The 15,580-nt window shown below is 35.1% G+C and overlaps 2 protein-coding genes across 2 annotated transcripts in view; one reads left to right on the plus strand and one right to left on the minus strand.

The window, feature by feature from the left end:
* The window catches only part of Rg (rugose), a 317,709-nt gene that overhangs the window by 8,688 nt on the left and 293,441 nt on the right, over window positions 1-15,580 (minus strand). Inside the window, exons 43-45 of the mRNA XM_064039352.1 lie at window positions 9,912-10,027; window positions 1,009-1,121; window positions 545-685 (exon numbers count right to left, since the gene is read on the minus strand). Of these exons, the coding sequence (XP_063895422.1) occupies window positions 545-685; window positions 1,009-1,121; window positions 9,912-10,027 (370 nt within the window). The remainder of the gene's footprint in view (window positions 1-544; window positions 686-1,008; window positions 1,122-9,911; window positions 10,028-15,580) is intronic.
* Window positions 3,721-15,580, plus strand: part of LOC110373937 (facilitated trehalose transporter Tret1-2 homolog) — a 47,260-nt gene continuing 35,400 nt past the window's right edge. Inside the window, exon 1 of the mRNA XM_021331432.3 lies at window positions 3,721-3,987. Within this exon, the coding sequence (XP_021187107.1) occupies window positions 3,953-3,987 (35 nt within the window). The 5' untranslated portion in view covers window positions 3,721-3,952. The remainder of the gene's footprint in view (window positions 3,988-15,580) is intronic.

Below are 15,580 nucleotides of genomic sequence, written 5' to 3' on the forward strand. Positions count from 1 at the left end.
TGACATTTAATTCCGTTCAAATGTTGGGTGACACGTTAGAATGGATGTGTTGAACACACGTGATAAATCATTTACGCACTGTTACTGGTAACACTTAATTAATGTTTTATTTTTATATGCAAATGAGTTGCCGTTTTGGAGAAAGCTGCGTATTGGATTTAGAACACGTTAATTGTCACTTGGCAGATTTATTTTGTTTTAACTTTAACTTAGCTAAAAGTAAACATAGCTGCACTACTGCATATATGTAACTTAATTACTGTAAGTGTCCATGGAGTTTCTTATCGGCTCGTCTCCATGAGACCAACTTTTCGGAACCGTGCAACTAGTGTGACGTTTTATAAGAACCTGCAAAGGCCTATTTAAAATTGTAACATTTGACTTTGCCTTTATGTATTTTCTTTTAGTTTTTCTGAATAAATTGAAGGTTGATTGATAGCTACAATTGGAATGTATAAAAAGTGCAAGTATAGCTTCTTGGCATTTTTTAGCACTTTTGACACTTATCAAGAAGGTTTTAACTAACTCTTTTGGTTGTACTCACGATGCGAACTAGCCAGTTGAGCACGAAGGCGGCCGTGGAGTAGTGAGTGCCGTAGTGGAAGGGTGGAGTCGACTCGTGCTCCCAAGTATTGTAGCGCTCCTCGAAGTACGCGCGACGACTAGGGTTTAGGGCTCCGATGGGCTGGAGAACAAATAATATGTGTTCAGGTACATTATGGAAGAACTAGGAGGTGTTCGAATAGAGGGTTAACAAGAATGATGGGAGACCGTAGACAGTGGACATCAAAAAGCCACTACAGGTACAGCGTCGAAGTATTACAGCGAACGGGGTTTAAATTAAAACGGAAGTGTAGACTAGGCATAAAACTTGACCTCAGACCTATATTTATCTGTAAAAACATCGATTAAAACCTCTTGTTATCGAGGAGACGAAATCCCTTGGCGATATTTCGTCATATCTCGTGCAGCAAAACTGTTGTCATCAAGGTTGCAATAATTGGGTACCTTGGAGAGATCCCTGTAGTTGGACGGCTGGCTGAGGTCCAACTCCTCACTCTCATAGTTCGTCAGGATCCATGGGAACACTGGGTATTGATTCAAGTCATTGTATGTGCGTCCTGTGAACAAGAAATCCACGTTAGATGATGAAACAAAAAGCAGTCCTCTTTTATCGTTATAGACAGTAGTTTATGTTATGAAGAAAATTAATAATATAGAGAACAAAGGAAGGATATTATAACTAAGAAAGAGCTATAATTATCATAACTTGATGGCGAGGCAGAATTAATTGGTAAGATTTTAACTAATACAGAGTTAACTATCTCATAGGTACCAGGGTACTAGATAACCAAGGAGATGACATAATTTCCTTCAAAACGGAACTTTCTAAAACTTTTGGTACTACGTCACTAGGTCGAATTTCCCCTTAACAATGGTTTGGAACCATGACGTCGGCCTCGCTCCGCGTTTGCGCAACAGTGTGCCAATCATCCTTCGCCAATAATTTGACTTGACACTTCAATGATTAAGGTTCTGACCCTGTTCATGTTATTTCGTACGAAAGTTATTGTTTTAAGTGACGACAATGGTGACGAAACGATAACAATCAGAGTATTTGCGTTGAAATCTACGCAACTACGCAACTGCTCGGAACGGTCATTTGCTGAATTTTTCACGCGTAGAACAATCAGTACTGAGCATTGATAATTTGAAATAGAAGACAAAATATACAGTGATTAAGTTGCCATTATCTTGTCAACAATAACAACAAAAAATTGGGTCTTTTAACCAAAAACAAACGACGTCGCAAATACGCAATATTGTGTAGATATGATGTATGAAGAAATATATTAATAGGTACCAGGATAGCATAAAAAAAAAACACGTTATGTTCAAGCCACGTTTTGCAAACAAGGAGTATTCAGATAAAACATGTGAAAAGAAGCATGTTTATCAGCTCACACACTCTTTAAGAATATAAAGCGATTTCTGTCTAGATTGATTAATTAGTAATTTAGCTAGATATCAGGAAATAAGTGAACAGCGCCTGTCTGTCGACTGATGCTAATCAGATTGATTTATTGTGAATATTAAGTTTACCTCAATCTGCATAAAATAACATAGCCGTTTAAAACTTAAATAAAAAGGGAAGAGGAAAACGGCTAAATGTGCGTTAATTTATTTGACACACGTGCTGCGAAAGGCTTGTAATCGCAGTTCATTTCAGCACCAATTTATTTAAATTTGGTTCATTTAACATAATAGTCTACATATTGTCTTGCTACTTCAATATCAAAACTTGTACCTTCTAATATTATCATGGCACTTAACTACCCATCTACCAATCTCTACATATCATCATGCAGATACCTATTACTTTTTACATAACGAGTACACTTTTCAGGTGAATGCCATACATTACGTATAAAACTAGGTAACCTAACAAAAGTAACACAGGACTTTGTACCGACGTTAAGCAAGGTTCAATGGGTATAATCTCGTCACACTGTGGTTTACAACGTCGGTTAAACTGATTTGAAGAGTGAAAGTGGTCATAAATATCAATAAGTAGGCAATTGTTGGGGGTAGTCATTCATGTGTAGATGTTGTAGGATATTGTTGCTGCAACTTTAGTGAATGGGGACTGTTGGCTACCTCGAAAGGACATGATCTAGTTTTTATGGATTAAGCAACTGTGAAGATTTGAGAACTAGGTAATGATTAATTTAGGGAAGTTGGTCTTGACTTGATTTTTGGTTATAACTTTTCTATTTCTCATCAAAGAACCAATGAAACGTAATTTGAATTTTGTGTAAAACAGAGCTCAAATTCGACTGAGATGAAGACCGATAACTCATTTCAATATTTCTTTAGTGTACCTAACATAATAGTTATTCGTTGAATACAAACACGTGCACGCTAAATAGTGTATCACGAGAGATATTGTTATGTTAAACATTTAGCTGGTATACAGGGTAATGAGAGCAATGCTTGGATTCATTCAACCTTACATCAAGGTGGGATGACTTAGAAATCATATGGCTCAAGTGTTATAATGTGTATTGGGCTTTTCATGCTGATAAATAGGTTTCGAAAGTTTAAATTGATTTTGAATGTTCTTAAGGAAAGGCTCAGATCAAAGGGTAAAGCGTCTCTTTCGTAGAGACATCTGTGTAAGTATGTTCTTGTGTTACTTGATCTTAGGTTATTGTAGCATCATGGTATTTTTAATACGCGTCGTGTGTGATCACATGGAAATGTAAACATGGTCTGGATATTTCCGCTTACCTAAATATTTTGTTTTCACAATACAAACGTTATCTACATAGATGGGTCTCTGTTCATATGATGTTATTTATAGTATTTTAATTAAATTTTAGCTTTCAATTATTTATTTTTGAGAAAATTCTGTTACCAACATGAGCCAAATAATTTCAGTTGCAAAGTAAATAAAAATTGCCACAAAAGTCGTGATTACAACATTTGTTATTTCATTTCAGCTAAATTGTTACGTCCACATTCGATTTAACCGACAACGAAATACAAATTGGCAATGTTTAGTGTTTACAACGAAACAAAGGCTGATTATTTTCTTTTGAAGAGAGTATCGCATAACAGTGCGATGTAAATGTATTGACGATCGGTTATCACTGGCCTGTGACCCCTTCCTACAATTATCATTATAGTCTCTATAGCTATTGTTACAGTCACGTGGGTACTTTTCCCGTTTGCCAGACAGCCGGCCAGTTACTTCAAACGCCTGCCAACTTTCGTGACAACCGCATCTCTTACAATGCAATAGTTGAATAACTACGAAAATAAAAAGCAAAAGTTTGCAATACCGTTGGACATAGTGGTGTCGTGAAGTGAGAGTTGCCGCGAGTGAAATAACCGTTGCGATATAGGTGACAATGGTGCGGTGACTGAATCAGACTGTAAGATTGTCAACATGTTGCGGAATAAGGCTGTGGAGCTGCTGAAAAGGTTTGTAGTGCTAGCTCCTTAGTTTTATGATGTCCTGGTAGACATTACTGTAGGTTTTTTAAAAAATTATAGGCCGAACGAAGGCAATATTTCCGACCGATGTCTTTACTTGTAACTTATCAAAGTTGCATAAAAAAATATATGAAAACGTTAATGATGAACAATTGGCATTGTATTTATTATGTTTTATGACCTGATATAATCAATGTATTACGAGTTATTATTAATCTTCTAATAAGGAAATTCTTACTTCTTCGGCGTATCTTATAAAAAGGAAAGAACATGTTCCAATTGACAAGATCCTTGAATAATTTTAGGAAACGGTAATTTTATACTAATTGTTATTATCTTCCATTATTTTTGTGTTATTTTAGGCACCAAAACTATGTAATATTTCATTAAACCCAGTCCAGATAGCGTTGCTTCCTGAATTTAACAGATAATATTAGTATGTGTACCCATTCGTATTTTAGTTTACACGATAATCATGTACAATTATTACTACTTAATCAACAATATACGGAATATTCTAATTGAATATTAGGATGCAATTGACATAATTAATGGATCCAATTAGATATCTACTTAAACCACAGAAAACGCATTAATTTGTGTAGTAAGTATGTACCTAAAACTAAACTAATATCACCTAATATAATATGACGGAATACATCCCAAAACAAAATTAAACAAGCAATTTGAAAAAAAAACTTGGACAGGAACATACACATCAGATAAGCCATATTAATGACTCCTGTAATTATACACAAATTAAGTTGTTTACAAAATATTCAGGTTGAACACCTTTGACTTACCGGCAAGGAATCTTATCATTTATCAGTTAAGAGATAATTCGCAGGAAGAACCGTGTTGCATCAAAATTGGCACCCAACAACTTATCATCACATTAAGTAGCGCTCATTAAAATTAACTAGTTATCGATTCCGGTAGTTCACTTTAACTGGGTCTCCAAAAGGAAGGAATTTAGACACAACAAAATATTTGCATGAAAGAAGTTCGTGCAACAATTATAATCGCAGAAATTGATATTTTTTTAATTACGCAAGCCAGTGCTATTATTTAAAGTGAAAGTATCACGAACAAAAGACGATTTTGTGTTATGCTTTTGCTTGTAAATAATTAATTCAGTATAACGAATTACAAGAAGAAGTTTAGAACTTAGCAGAGTTGAGATATTAAATGCACATCTTGAAGTTTTCAATGTGAAATGTACCATCGTAGTACAAATTCAATAAAATTGTGTCCGCTCGAGGCCGACAAATCTGAAATTCAAACCTTACGTATTTGCTTTCTTTTTGAAAGTACAGTCTTTTTATTATATTCCTCGTTTTTTATTTTATAAATAGCTTCTAAACCCATAAGTATTACAGGAAAACTGTATCCTATACTGAATTTGCGTAACCCAGATTGGTAACCGTCTTTCAGTTACGACACTCGAAGCTACTAAGGTTACGTCTATCAATGGTGTTGTAAAGACATCTGACACAGGACTGAGGTAATAGGGTGCTAACTTGTATTGACGTCAATTTAGCCACGTTTACGTTAAAAATAAGAATTGTAAGAGATATGATATAATAATTTTGAGGATTTGAGGTAAAGGTTAGCAAAGTAATTTGGTAAAATTTGTCACTTAGACTTTAATTTGTTTACACATTAAGTTTCTAATGAAATATGTTTTAATTTAAGCATTTTAAAACGCAATTAGAAACCTTTATCTAAGTAAACATATATTCAAGAAAAAGGTACAGGTTCAATTCTAAAAATTATATTTAACTTGATTAAAATGTAGCAATAATTATACTTAACTGTATAGGTCTGATTTTGTGTATTTTGTACTGTTATATAAAATTATCAAGCAAGTATAGGGTCTTCTGCACATATCAATAGTGATTACAATATTGACCGTTACATCTATGTCTGGGTTTTGTTTCTAACTGCATTTGAATCAATAACGATGATAAACTCAGCTGTATTGAAAATGTGAACTAATTATTCGACTTGTTAAGTCTTTAAAGCTATTACTTTTTCATCGACATCATCACATCAGCCTGTTACTACTCGTATCTATTGCTGATCATAGGCCACCTCCAATGAGCACCTACCATCCTATTGTCATTTTACTGAAAATCCAAAAAAATAATTCTTGCACATGATTTGACCAGTGTGCCATTTCACTCAGCTATATAAAATGTGTGAAAGTAATTTATTTGTTTGATTTGACACGCTTGTACGGTTAAAATGGTGCCTTGATAGTGCAAATCGCTAGGAATACGTACGTAGGATTATTTTTTTCACCTTTATGAAGTACTATTTTCAAGTACCTACGTATCAACAAATCAGGAAAATGGAGAGTTATCAGGCCAACGAGTAACTGGTCTTCGAAATAATATGATATTAAAATTGAAGGAACTAATCTTTTCTGAATGTATGAAACCAAGTATCTGATTGTTTATCAACTTCCAAAATAACTCAATGCCTCCCGCAATCTGTATGTACACACAACACAAAAGAACATGTAAACACAGGAATTGGAACAATTATATGTAGGTCACCAAATATTTGCGTGAACGCGGAAATATCTTGCGGCCCTACGCGGAAGATACCTTGGGCTACTGCGCTAATTAATAACTACAGATTTTGACCGTTTCTTGTGTCACCTAAACATAGTTTAATACTTCAATATCTTTTTTTCTCATGGGAACCCATGAAATGACCCCTCCCGCTGTGGGTGCTGCGTAAGGGAGTGTCAGACTCTTACTGACTTTAAACCCAGGGCTGCGGTCACTCTTTCGAAAAATCTCGCAGACCCGGCAGGCTTTGGTCTTGGTGGGCGCCACTGAGGTTTGCTGATTCTACACTTCAATATCTTTGGTTGATTATATGTAGCCTTCATATTATGTGATTATAAGGAATTGTCGGTTGAAAGTAGGCGGCGCGAAAAAATCGCGTGTAATAAGTACTTTATAGAAAACAAACAAAGTGATTCCACGATAAACCGAGATGAATGCAAACAGTAGTTATTTAGTATGCACACGTAACGAACAATAATCGTGACGCCAAGTAATTGATGCGCCCGCGCTTACAAACGAGGAATTCCTGCTCATCTGGCCGTGTCAGAGATTGGCCTGTCTCGAACATTATTGTATGCTAATCGTGTAACGAGATGTTTATATTGTTTTGTTTTGGCTTGACCAGATTCTTTGGACACTGTAGATTTATGAAACAAAAAAAACACCTAAGATTAATTCATCTCAGCATGTTTTTCAAAACAACCTCATGACCTCGTCTAACCACGTGGTACCAGGAAAGCATAACAGCTGAGTGAGTCAGTGCGACCCTCTAACAACATGCATGTGACAATAAATTGGATTATTTGTACCGTTTGCACCGACTAAGAGACAAACTCATTTTCTAATAAACGCTAACGTTATTGCGCAAGTATAGTTATTCAGTCAGATGGTAACATTGGTACATTACATTCCCACAGTTTAACTTGAAAGGACATCCTGGTTGCGGTCGTGAAGTGAAGAAATTGTGTGAAAGTAAGTTACTAGGGCATCATACTTAAGAAGAGATTCAAGGGCTGATGGACGATGGTATGTTATTTCAGATGGCTTGTAGCCAAAATGAATTAGGTATCTACTTATACATATTCCAAGAAGAAATGTACAGAATTCAGCTCAATTAATTGACCATTGGATACTGAATGGCAAGAAAACATTTAACACATGCAAATCTTTTCCAAAATGTTTTTAAGGTCATATTTCTTTTCGCAATTTAATGACAGGTAGCCATTAAATTCTAGTCACACGATGTGGTCATTGACATCTATTAGCGAGTACATTTGCAAAATGCTTTCAGCTTTGCATAATGATAGATTTTGGTCGTTTTTTCTCGTCACAATAGACTTGCATGAGTTGTTTAAGTTATGTCATGTCTGTAATACCTAAATTCTTATGTAAAGCATATGTAATGCTTGTGATAATGGGAAGGTACTGTGGTTCATAACAGTAACTGTATTGCCGAGTCATTCTCATTAGGCGTTTAATACTTTTATGATTTTTGGTCAATGTTTGGCTCGATGACAATTTTGCCATTCCTGATGCAAAATGCGACTTGGTAATTTTAGACAAACTTTTGATTTATATATTAAAATATAGGACAATAGAAAGATTTGTGTTCTTGACTGTTATTCTAGGTGAATAGAAAATTAACGATATTTTCAACGTTGATGCATTATGTGAATCCTCAATGCATAATAGTTTAATGATCCGGATTATGGAACCTCTGATTAAAACAAGTTTCTATCCGTTTGACACGGTCTGTTAGTTCCTGAAGCTACTGCTGCCCTGGTACTTTAAATGGTGATTGTTAAATAAATAATTTAGTTATGTAGGTAAGTTATGCTTCATATTGATAAATTAATTTTATACTTTTGAAAGAGTTTGGGATACACAAACCTTGTGATTTTGTTTGTAAGTATATTTCTGTAACTTTATCCTATTTTCTTAAAATCTAACAAGCAATCTACCGGTGTATCTGAAAGGTCCTATTGGATTATGTGTATTTGTTTCAGAAACGCCTGAACTGTACTAGTTAAAGTTACTAAAATAAATTTACGATCGACAGCAAGTAGACTATCTTAGCATAACACTGTGATACCAAAATATTTCATAAAAATAAAGTTATCAGTCAAAGGATCAGCTATGCTCTAGTAATTGGTCGGTCACGTCTTCAAGACGATATTTTTTGCACTGCGTTAATGCCAAGGTAACACGAAAATAAAAGGAACAGATTAAACATAACAATACTATAATCTGCGTATTAGTTATAGTATTATGTCAGGCGCTTAAACTTAATACTTAAACTGGTTATGCAGCGCCATCTAGGGGGACCGGTTAGAACATTTTTTGCATAGCATTTTGTAGTTTTTTTTGTGCATTTCTACAGAAGTTTAAATGAAATTATTTTTTTATTTGGCTTATTTTAACAATGGCAGCGTAATGGTAATTTTGAAAGTCTCAGGTTCTTTAGGAGTTTTCGTGATCAAATATGCTTCAATAATATACGCCTTCTCGCCATCAGTTTCCAACCAAAAATATATAATTCTGTTGGATCATTTTCGTACTAAAAACTCTAGTCACAAAGTAATAAACAAATTTTTTGTAGGGCAACAAAAATAGCTTAGTATACCTACTTGACTTTAATAACCTTGTTAATCTACATTGAATTAAGGATCTAAAAATAAAATCAGTCAAAATATTATTGCATCATATTATTTTAAACCATGCACGGCTTTAATTGATGCAACTGAGTCTTCTAGAAAGATCTAAGTACCTAAATATAATAGGAAGATTTTTCCACTATTGTCATATGAAAGCCGATTTAACTGAGTGTAATTATAACTCGTAGTTAACAGTTAATTATTGGTTAAATTGCCTGACAAAGTGGATAGGTAACGACGGATGAGATTTCCCTTATCATGGTTTATAATAACTGAATCACATGTCTAAGTGGATGTAATAGAAGTAAATTGTTATGAAAGATGTCTTATTTCTTGAACCATAGTATCAACCGCTCGCGCTGACTCCATTTTTAAGTGATTTAACTTTTATTCAGAGTTTAATCTTGACTGCAATGCTTTTTCAGAATAGAACCTTTTTTACAATTCTTTTTTTCATTCAATTCCAAAGTGGGGAGCTTCTTTATTTAAATAGCCCTACCTAAAAAAATAATACATAAGAAGGCGCCATATGTTTCCTTTTAAATACATCATGAAGAAATAGAAGCCTTTTCTATAGTTCGCGCTTTGCGTCGCCGACGTCAGTTTTCTTACGTGAGGAGATGACGTGATACTTCAGTTTTGAAAAACACGATTTTATTTATACTTGACTACAACTTACCAGCAATAGTGTTCAGGAACATGAGGTACTCAAAGTTGGAGATCTCCCGTCGTTGCCATTTCTGCGTCATATTCGAGTTGCGCATGAGTTGCCGCGGAGACATCATCGATGCACGTCTGAAACAACACAAAAATTAACATTAATGTTATTATCCACATGATCTTAAAAGTGTACCTTTTTTGTGACCTATATAGTAAAGTTATATAACAGTCTAATTATGTAATCAATTTGCGAATTAAGTATGTTTTTATTATAGTTTTTTACAGGTACATATATTTTAATCTGCAATATGAATAAACATGAAACATTACGATGTTACGGCCGCTACTTATGACTAACATCTTTAATATTTCACTACGGAGGTAAATAATTAAAAACACACGTGTTTTTGAGTATTACACGTTTTAGGAGCATTTATAATCAATTTGTTTGTGTGTGGTGGCGTGGGCCCATCAAAATGTACTTTGTTTCGGTTCGGTGCACAGCTCAACAATTGAAGATGTGTTGCAAAAAATATCTTATCATGGAAATTGCTTGATAATGTTAGGCAATTTATTTTTGCAAAATAGTATCTAGCCGTTGTTAAGACTTTGCTGGCAACCATTTTCTTTTCCAGAGTACTAATGGTGTGTTGAAATTATTCCTAGAAAATTGACCACTTTCAAAACGCATTGGACTTAAAGTAAAATTGATTTATCCTTGAAGAAGCTTAAGTAAACAAACTTACAATTCTAGGTATTTATACCAAAATAGACCATCGAAGTATGGCACACAGCGGTGCATAGAGTTTTTAAATTGGCTCACGTTTTTATTTAATTATGCAATAATTATGCAGTTTTTTGTTTGTTTGGTGCCGTCGCGAAGATCGTGAACATCTTGACATAACTTGCGATTGCGTTATGTTACACAATATAAAGTTAAAACTGGTTGTAGTTTCGCATTTCGCTCACATTTGTCGCAGTTTATAGCATTTCTTTTGTTTTTTTGTTTATTAATTATGTATGGAGACATGTTTCCACCATTAGATGACTCATTATTAGGTACCTATTACATGAATTCTCCTAGTAGTTTTTTCTACGTTGAATTTAGAACTGGTCCACAGACATACAGTAAAAACAGTATCTTATGTGATAATCGAACAGGTTCAGCATTATAATTTCAATTCTATTCTGCATAAATATGAAACAAATTCTTTCAAGGAGCGTCTTTGTGAAAAGGAATAACAGACATCCTTCCATTACCAAAAGTTTTAAGAATAGTCGGAAGTAGCAATCTGATTAATTATGAACCTCCAGATTAAGGGTAGGATTAATAATCCACCCAAATTCTCCATGGTCACACCGATAGCACAAATTAATGGCTTTAAGTACCGACACATGTTTTTTTATCGCCAGCAATAACTTTTTTTCTCGAATAATCATGTAATATGCCGAATATAGTTAGCAATGCCGTTGACCGACTGATCTTAACCTTCAGTAGGGTTTAACCGACATAACCGAAGTTGTAGGAAGTAAAGTTTATCGTAAACAGCTTGAGTCATACTTTAAGTAAAAGTTAGGGGATAAAACATTATCGATAAACGCTTCCGTATAGAGTAAGCGCACCTCTAGTCTTGAACTGTCTGTCAATGTTGTTTGTTAATAGTGCTGTTCTTAGAATTGTTTGCGGTTAGAGAAATCCTTACTAATACTATAAATGCGTTAGTGTTGGTATTTATTAGCTAGCTTTCATGATAATGGTGTAGAGTTGTGTAGTTTATATGCTTCTTTTATCGTAACTGCACGAAATTCAAGAAAATGTATTAGAATTTTAATAAAGATTATCTAAGCATATAACGAGTTTTGCATGAGTTCTTTATCAATTACTCGTTACTCATAATTAAATTACCAACTACTTAGCATACATCAATCACATTATTCGCTACTTTCCTAATCATTTATGACCAATCATCCAAACTTGTTTACATTATAATTTATCAATTAGCAAAACGTGTCAATTAATAACAGTATTGCGTGATAATTAATGAATGTTCACTTATACGGGTGTCGCCGCGTGCCTAGCTAGTATGTGGCGATCAGTGTCAGGGTCGGCGAGCGGTTGTCGACCCGCGCCGTCGAGTCTGTTGTGTTCAATGCGTCTGCGCATATCACTGCTTTCTGCACTCAAAATAGGACTACTGTGTTGTTATTGCAAAATTAAAGAATGGATGCTGGGGAAAGATGGTATAATGGGTTAATTTTATGGTTCTAAATAAATGTTTTTTTTTAAATTATTATTTGAAAGTTCCTGTTTCCTTTCACAAATACTTGTTCGTATTATTTTAACACGACGATAATTGGTACCACAAGGGGGTATTGACATTCTCTCAGAAGTGAACGTCGCCACGGGAAGCGTTAGTTAGGTATTGCATAAGTTCTGAGATGGCCTTTGAACCAGGAAAAGGGATAAATATCTGTATTAAAACCAGTTCGAATTTTCTTCCTGTACAACTAGAGTAACGATCTAGTATTTATTACACTTGTTGCATAAAGTATTACATAAACGTACTGACAACAATAATTGAATATCCGTAATTATTTACCTTTAACATAATTGTTTAGTTACTAGCTCATCATTATGTTGTTAGACGGTTTAATTTGATCTTTATAAATAACAAACTGTTTATCAATCCTTATGTACCCCCTTATGTGCTCCCCTTATGTGCTCCCCTTATGTACTCCCCTTATGTACTCCCCTTATATACTCCCCTTATGTACTCCACTTATGTACTCCCCTTATGTGCTCCCCTTATATACTCCCCTTATGTGCTCCCCTTATGTACTCCCTTTATATACTCCCCTTATGTACTCCACTTATGTACTCCCATTATTTACTACCCTTATGTGCTCCCCTTATGTGCTCCCCTTATGTGCTCCCCTTATGTGCTCCCCTTATGTGCTCCCCTTATGTACTCCTCTTATATACTCGCCTTATGTAATCCCTTTATGTACTCCCCTTATTTATTCCTCTTATTTACTCCCCTTATGTGCTCCCCTTATGTGCTCCCCTTATGTGCTCCCCTTATGTACTCCACTTATGTACTCCCCTTATTTACTACCCTTACGCGGTGTCCTGCGTGAGCGACGAACGCGACGCGACGCGACGCTGCGAACGCGACGAACGCGATCAACTCAACGGCATTCCCTACATGCGGCCTATGTGACAGTCTGCGGCGAGACGCGACGTAACACGTACTTGTTTTGCGGGCGACCAGATGCGACACCACGAACTATTCAGAAGCGTTGGTCGCCACAGTGCGTGAATCAAGATTGTTGTGGGACAAAAAACATAAATGTTGCTGTCTGTACTTTAAATATGAACTTTCAAGCAAAATTGTACTGAACTTCCCCATGATTTGAGAAGTAATGACCAAAATCACGTAGGACATTTGTCGCGTATAGCATCGCGTCGCATTACGTCGCGTCGTGTTGCGTCGCGTCGCGTCGCGTTCGTCGCTCACGCAGGACACCGCGTTATGTGCTCCCCTTATGTGCTCCCCTTATGTACTCCTCTTATATACTCGCCTTATGTAATCCCTTTATGTACTCCCCTTATTTATTCCTCTTATTTACTCCCCTTATGTGCTCCCCTTATGTACTCCACTTATGTAGTTCCCTTATGTATTCCTCTTATATGCTTTGTTATATCAATTATACATAAATTACCGTTAAACACACAGTTAAGGACATTGTACAAAAAGGTATAAAAATATCAACATTGATTAATCCTTCAAAAGGTCATAAGTAAACGCCATAATATAATTACTGAACAAAAATATGAATTATAAATAGCAATGCTTCAGTTTGCGAGTGGGTGACAAGTGGTCTCGATACCTGCGCGCGCGCCGGAAGCGGATGGCAGGCCATAAGGCCTTATCTTGTAAATAAACAAACAATTATCTACTAGGAACTAGGAGCTGTTAATCTATTTTATTTACCAAACTATGAATTATTCAACCGTTAAAAATATTTTGGAAATTGTCGGAACCATTTGTCATCATAGTGTATTTTGACTTAATCAGAAAGGAAAACATTATTGAGATGATGACTAACTGTATTGTTCTAGCGGCCATTTTTATCAATTGAATCTCGTAATTGGCTCTTATTTTTATGGCTATTCGCAGTTACTAATGTGTCCTGCATTTAACTTTCACAAACACTCAAAAAGTTTATTTATAGTGCAGTATAATTACAATAAAATTATTGCAAAAGTGTGCTATATGCTCTATATTAAAAGGTGCTTTTGCAATACGTTTCCCTAATCTGTATCACATCGGGATATTGAGTAACATAATATCATTAAAGTTTTCTCTCAATCTCCGCATTGACCAATACAATAAAAGCATTGCAAATATACATTTATAACGCATAGTTGCCGGCATGCCGAAGCCATTTTAAATCAAACGAGGTGAGGTAAACCTCTATGGTACCTTGCGACCTACGCTTTGCCAAATTCTCGTGTTCCGAGTTTAAAGTTTCGCCCAATCACAGAAGGTCAGCGTCTGTCGACCTCTTTGGGCGAGTCCATTGATATGTTGCGAAATTTACTATGGATTGTTATTGTTTTTGGTCAAAAATGGCGGGTCAGGACCGAGTTAGCTTATTTTTGTAAGCTTATGGTCATTTTTTATTGTCACGTGTGTGGTTGTACAACATATTTTATGTTAACCCAAACTAACAATTACAGATGAATATTGTAAATTGCTGTAAAACCAAGGTGGTGACATCGTAAGATCACTGGTATTCTCCTTTTTCGAATTCAATTCAAGTATTCAGTGACCATAACATACTTATGTAGTAATTGTTACCTACATATTATTATGTAACCTGTTTTAATTGTGGTTAGTTCAACCGTGTATTAAGTTGGTTAAATATAGTCATAAACTTGGGTATACCCATATTTCATATATGAAATAGAACGACCATGGCGGTAAGAATTTTCCAGAAGATGAGATTAATTTAAAATGATGTTTAACGGTACGGAAACACCTTATATGTTGTACCGTTTAAGTACATAACGTATTTGATCTGTCATAAGTGCTTCCCTATCCAAATATATGGCTACAGAAGTTCATAAATATCTTTGATACATTAGTGTTTATTGTTGCGGTTAAAATCCAGGAAATTCATAAAGTGGCTTCGTTTATTTGACAGAAAGTACTTTTAGGATTTTCTTTTTTAAGAAGTCTTATTATCAGTAGCTTTTTTAACTGTTCCGCTGCACAGGCTTCTTCTCAAACAGAGAATAAATGAGCATAGTCACAATTCAGAGGTCAAGATCGGAGATCAAGGTCGAAGTATTTACTTTAGGAGTAGAGAAATTACATCTTCAGTAAAACAAACAATGCACAACTCTAATTTTGCTTCTATTTTAGTATTAAGTGGACAAAACTTTTTCAGCATCAAACAAATTAGTCATACCGGAAGTCTCCAACATAATCATTAATCATTTTAATGATTAGCCAACTATTCTTAAATACAAAGCAAAAGAAACTACCGCCGTTAATAATTCAATTTCCACATACAAACAATATTTTCGCACTGTAATCCGACATAATTCTTGCAATCATGTCATCAGTATGATGAGAGGAATAACGTCATTCAATGATTGTCTTTGCCCATCATTGTCTA

This window comes from Helicoverpa armigera, chromosome 19, assembly GCF_030705265.1.
Source record: "Helicoverpa armigera isolate CAAS_96S chromosome 19, ASM3070526v1, whole genome shotgun sequence".
NCBI lineage: Eukaryota > Metazoa > Arthropoda > Insecta > Lepidoptera > Noctuidae > Helicoverpa > Helicoverpa armigera.